Genomic DNA, 5,315 nt, shown 5'->3' on the forward strand with positions numbered 1-5,315 from the left:
TTGGCTGGTCTCAAACTCTCGACCTTAGGTGATCCGCCCACCTCAGCCTCCCAAGGTGCTGGGATTACAGGCATGAGCCACCGTGCCCGGCCTCTTACCACAATTTTAATCGAACTATATATTCTTTTTTCTTTTCAGAGACACAGTCTCACTCTGTCACCCAGGCTGGAGTAGAGTGTCTAGATCTCAGCTCACTGCAACCTCTGCCTCCCAGGTTCAAACGATTCTCCTGCCTCAGCCTCCCAAGTAGCTGAGACTGCAGGCGTGCATTGCCACACCTGGCTAATTTTTGTGTTTTTAGTAGAGATGGGGTCTCGTTATGTTAGCCAGATTGGTCTGGAACTCCTGACCTCAGGTGATCTGCCCACCCCGGCCTCCCAAAGTGCTGGGATTACAGGTGTGAGCCACTGTGCCTGGCCCAATATATACTCTTTTTTCCTTTTCTGAGCCCTGCTCTGTTGCCCAGACTGGAGTGCAGTGGCGCCATCTAAGCTCACTGTAACCTCTGCTTCCCAGGTTCAAGTGATTCTCCTGTCTCAGCCTCCCAAGTAGCTGGGATTATAGGCACATGCCACCACGCCTGGCTAATTTGTGTATTTTTAGTAGAGATTGGGTTTCACCATGTTGGCCAGGCTGGTCTCAAACTTCTGACCTCGGGTGATCCGCCTATCCTGGCCTCCCACAGTGCTGGGATTATAGGTGTGAGCCACCGGGCCCGGCTCCAAAGTATACTCTTAACCCAAGGCAGGCACACACTGCTGCTGTCAGTGATGGTATGTGGTAATAGGGAGTGGTGGGGACTGTGGAGGGAATATGGCTACAGGATGGATGATTTCACTTGGCTCTAGCAGAAGACTGGTTCTGTGACAGTGTGAGCCCAGTGCTTCCAGAACTCTCATATTTTCTTTTCTTTCTTTTACTTTTTTTTTTTTTTTTTTTGAGACAGAGTCTTGCTCTGTTGCCAGGCTGGAGTGCAGTGGCGCGATCTCAGCTCATTGCAACCTCTGCCTCCTGGGTTCAAGCGATTCTCCTGCCTCAGCCTCCCAAGTAGCTGAGACTACAGGCGTGTGCCACCACATCCAGCTAATTTTTGTATTTTTAGTAAAGACGGGGTTTCACCACGTTGGACAGGATGGTCTCGATCTCTTGACCTTGTAATCTGCCCGCCTCAGCCTCCCAAAGTGCTGGGATTACAGGCGTGAGCTACCACGCCTGGCCACACTCTCATATTTTCGAAGGAAGCCAGAAACCTGGACTTTTAAAGTGAAATGCCCACCCCCCACAACATTTAAGTACTGACAAATAATTTTTAGAAACAACGTAAGCCAAACAAAACACATAGGTGGCTCCGAGTTTGTAGGTAGCCTGTGGTTTAATATCTTTCTCTCCCATTTAACTCAGCTCCACGGGGCACATGGCATCTCCCTCTGCTCATCACAATGTCTGGATCAAACAAATGAAAAACAAAAACACGATGGCCTCTCCCAGCAAAAGCTCCAGGGTTGGAAAGAGTCCCCTGGCAGGGAATTGGCACCCCGTCGTGCCCATCCTCTCTCTCTGACTGCCTGCTGGAAATGCCCCCATCTCCCTTTGAGTCCTCCTCCCAGGCGACCCCTGTGACCTGTAACCTCTGTCCTGAAATCATCACAATGGCCAGGGTGGCCTCAGCTCAGGGCCTCTGTGACATCACCAAGGACCTGGCACCAGATGCCCAGTCTCCCAGTTGCGAGGGCAAGCAAACCCATCATGAGCAACTCCCTTCCCCATCCCTGCTCACCATGTGGATGCTGAAATCGTCCCTGGTCCTGCTTCTGTGCCTCACCTGCAGCTATGCCTTTATGTTCTCTTCTCTGAGACAGAAAACTAGCGAACTCCAGGGGAAGGTGCCGTGTGGAGAGCACTTTCGGATTCGGCAGAATCTACCAGAGCACACCCGAGGCTGGCTTGGGAGCAAATGGCTCTGGCTTTTGTTTGTTGTTGTGCTGTTTGTGATACTGAAGTGTCAAAGAGACAGTGAGAAGAATAAGGTAAGGATGGCTCCATTTTTTTACACCATATTGATTCAATCTCAGGAGTCTCAGGGAAACGGATGTTCTAGTGAGTCTAGGCAGCACCGTTGGGTATAATGAACCGACCTCATGGTCCTGGGCAAAGTTGGCAAATTCACTTCCTGATGTATCCTTAGTGAAGACAATAGTCCCTACATCCACAGATATTGGAACAAACAGTGGAAGATGACCTCTAGCTTATTGGCTCAAAGTTCTTCTGGTTAGATGGATTTTTTCAAATGTAGGATAGATTCAAGAACTCAGCCGGGCGCAGTGGTTCATGCCTGTAATCCCATCACTTCGGGAGGCCAGGGCAGGTGGATTGCCTGAGGTCGGTAGTTTGAGACCAGCCTGGCCAACATGGTGAAACCCCATCTCTACTAAAAATGCAAAAATTAGCTACGCGTGGCAGCATGTGCCTATAATCCCAGCTACTTGGGAGGCTGAGGCAGGAGAATGGCTTGAATCCTGGAGGCAGGGTTGTGGTGAGCTGAGATCACACTACTGCACTCCAGCCTGGGCAACTGAGTGAGACTCTGTCCCAAAAAAAAGAACTTATGGTGTGTTTTAGAAGGTCAAAATTATTCACAGGACCAAATTCACTGTTCCCCTTGCTTTTTACATGTTTCCTAGTGTTTGACTTACTGCAAATTCCTGAGCTAAATGGAAATGATATCATCCCAACAAAATATGAGACTTCTGTAAGGAGATAAAGGTGTAGGCCGGGCACAGTGGCTTATGCCTGTAATCCCAAAACTTTGGGAGGCCGAGGCAGGCGGATCACTTGAGGTCAGGAGTTTGAGACCAGCCTGGCCAACATGGTGAAACCTCATCTTTACTAAAAATACAGAAATTAGGCCAGGCACAGTGGCTCACCCCTGTAATCCTAGCACTTTGGGAGGCCGAGGCGGGTGAATCACGAGGTCAGGAGTTCGAGACCAGCTGGGCAACATGGTGAAACCTTGTCTCTACTAAAAATACAAAACTTAGCTGGGCGTAGTGGCGGGCGCCTGTAATCCCAGCTACTCGGGAGGCTGAGGCAGGAGAATCACTTGAACCCCGGAGGCAGAGGTGGCAGTGAGCCAAGATGGAGCCACTGCACTCTAGCCCAGGTGACAGAGTGAGACTCCGTCTCAAAAAAAAAAAAAGGCTGGGCGCAGTGGCTCACGCCTGTAATCGCAGCACTTTGGGAGGCCGAGGTGGACGGATCACCTGAGGTCAGGAGGTTGAGACCAGCCTGACCAACATGGAGAAAGCCCGTCTCTACTAAAAATACAAAATTAGTCAGGCATGGTGGTGCATGCCTGTAATCCCAGCTACTCGGGAGGCTGAGGCAGGAGAATCACTTGAACCCGGGAGGTGGAGGTTGCAGTGAGCCAAAATTGCGCCATTGCCCTCCAGCCTGGGCAACAAGAGCAAAACTCCGTCTCAAAAAATATATATACAGAAATTAGCTGGATGTGGTGGCACACACCTGTAATCCCAGCTACTCGGGAGAGTGAGGCAGGAGAATCACTTGAACCTGGGAGGCAGAGGTTGCAGTGAGCTGAGATTGTGCCACTGCACTCCAGCCTGGGCAACAAAGTGAGACTCTGTATAAAAAAAAAAAAATTAGCTGGTATGGTGGTGGGCACCTGTAGTCCCAGCTACTTGGGAGGCTGAGGCACAAGAGTTGCTTGAACCCCGGCCCAGGGTGGTGGCTCATGCCTGTAATCCCAGTACTTTGGGAAGCCGAGGCGGGTGGATCACCTGAGGTCAGGAGTTCAAGACCAGCCTGGCGAGCATGATAAAACCCTGTCTCTACAAAAATACAAAAATTAGCCGGGCATGATGGCGGATGCCTGTAATCCCAGCTACTCGGGAGGCTGAAAGGAGAATCGCTGGAACCCAGGAGGCAGAGGTTGCAGTGAACCGAGCTCATGCCACTGCACTCCAGCCTGGGCGACAGGGCAAGACTCTGTCTCACAAAAAAAAAAAAAAGAATTGCTTGAACCCAGGAAGCGGAGGTTGAGGTGAGCCAAGATCACACCAGCCTGGGTGACAGAGTGAAACTGTGTCTCAAAAAAACAAACAAAAAAAGAGATGAAGGTGTAAAGTAATAACAGCTGGGCCTCAAAGTGACCATGAACAATTCTTTCAAGTGAAGGAGAAAGGGAAAGAAAGCATGTTCTCCCCTAGAAAGACCCAGCATTTCATGATCCTGTGCCCAAACTGATTAGAGGAAGGGTTGGCAAACTTTTTCTGTAAAGGGCCAGAGAGTGAATATTTACAGCTTTGTGGGCAGTATGGTCTTCCTTGCAACTACTCAAGTCTGCTGTTGTAACATGAAGCAGCCTTAAACAATATAGAAATGAGTGAGCATGACCGTGTGCCAATAAAACTTTATTTACAAAAACAGGTGGAGGGCCAAATTTGTCCATAGTCTGCCAATGCCTGCACTCGAGCAATGCTAGAACCATCTTTTCTTAAATGAGCCCAACTCTGTTGGAACTGTGTCAAAACCAGCAAAGTCCGTGATATTATTGACGTTGAATATCTTTCTCGACAGGAGCAGAGTCCTTCTGGCCTTCGAGGCTTCCCATTTCGCACTCCACTAAAGAAAAATCAAAATGCTTATCTTTACAAAGACTGTGTATTCAATACCTTAAATGAACTTGAGGTGGAGCTTTTGAAATCTGTGTCCAAAGTGCGGAATCTTAAAGGTGCCATGGCAACAGGCAGTGGCAGTAACCTCAGGCTTCGAAGGTCAGAGATGCCTGCAGATCCATACCATGTCACGATCTATGAAATGCGGGGAGAAGAAAGCTGTAGCTGAATGGATTTGTGTGTCAGGAGAGAAAAAAATTGAGTGTTGACAAACTGTATGCAAACTAATAAAACTATTCTGAAGAAAAGAACTTCCACGTTTGAGATCTTGCTTCTTTTCTTTTTTGCACTAGAAGAAAAAGTGAATGTGAGACCAGTAGCCATAGCAGTGATGGTTTTGTTTTTGCCTCTCTCACGTCGTCTAGAGCTGTGGGTGGTGAGAAGAGCACCGAAAGCTACATAATAGTACGTGATGAGCTCATGCTTCCGTGCAATGGCCGCGGGTGGATGTTGGAGCTAGGGAAATCTGGGATAAGATGCTGACGTCATTTCCATACAAACTCTCGCTCTCTATAGTATCTATTTGTGCAAGATACAGAACTGCTTTTTATCTTTGATATATTACAAAAGACGGCATTAATGATAGTTTTAAAATGGTAAAATGATTCAGTTAGGAGGGGT

The 5,315-nt window shown here is 48.6% G+C and overlaps 1 protein-coding gene across 1 annotated transcript; it reads left to right on the plus strand.

Annotated features, from left to right (window-relative positions):
• The first annotated feature begins 1,384 nt into the window (after positions 1 to 1,384).
• Positions 1,385 to 4,957, plus strand: FAM209B (family with sequence similarity 209 member B). The gene is made up of 2 exons (XM_054466805.2): positions 1,385 to 2,027; positions 4,597 to 4,957. Exons 1-2 carry the CDS (start codon positions 1,575 to 1,577, stop codon positions 4,861 to 4,863), a joined length of 720 nt encoding a protein of 239 aa, XP_054322780.1. The 5' UTR covers positions 1,385 to 1,574; the 3' UTR covers positions 4,864 to 4,957.
• Positions 4,958 to 5,315: the final 358 nt, after the last annotated feature.

The sequence above is a fragment of the Pongo pygmaeus genome, chromosome 21 (genome assembly GCF_028885625.2).
Source record: "Pongo pygmaeus isolate AG05252 chromosome 21, NHGRI_mPonPyg2-v2.0_pri, whole genome shotgun sequence".
Classification (NCBI taxonomy): domain Eukaryota; kingdom Metazoa; phylum Chordata; class Mammalia; order Primates; family Hominidae; genus Pongo; species Pongo pygmaeus.

What these genes read in the sequence shown, in the direction of transcription:
- FAM209B (XM_054466805.2), top strand. Translation starts at nt 1,575, where the DNA reads ATGCCCCCATCTCCCTTTGAGTCCTCCTCCCAGGCGACCCCTGTGACC. An exon ending in GAGACAGTGAGAAGAATAAG is followed by an intron (nt 2,028 to 4,596) that starts GTAAGGATGGCT and finishes CTTTCTCGACAG; the next exon opens with GAGCAGAGTCCTTCTGGCCT.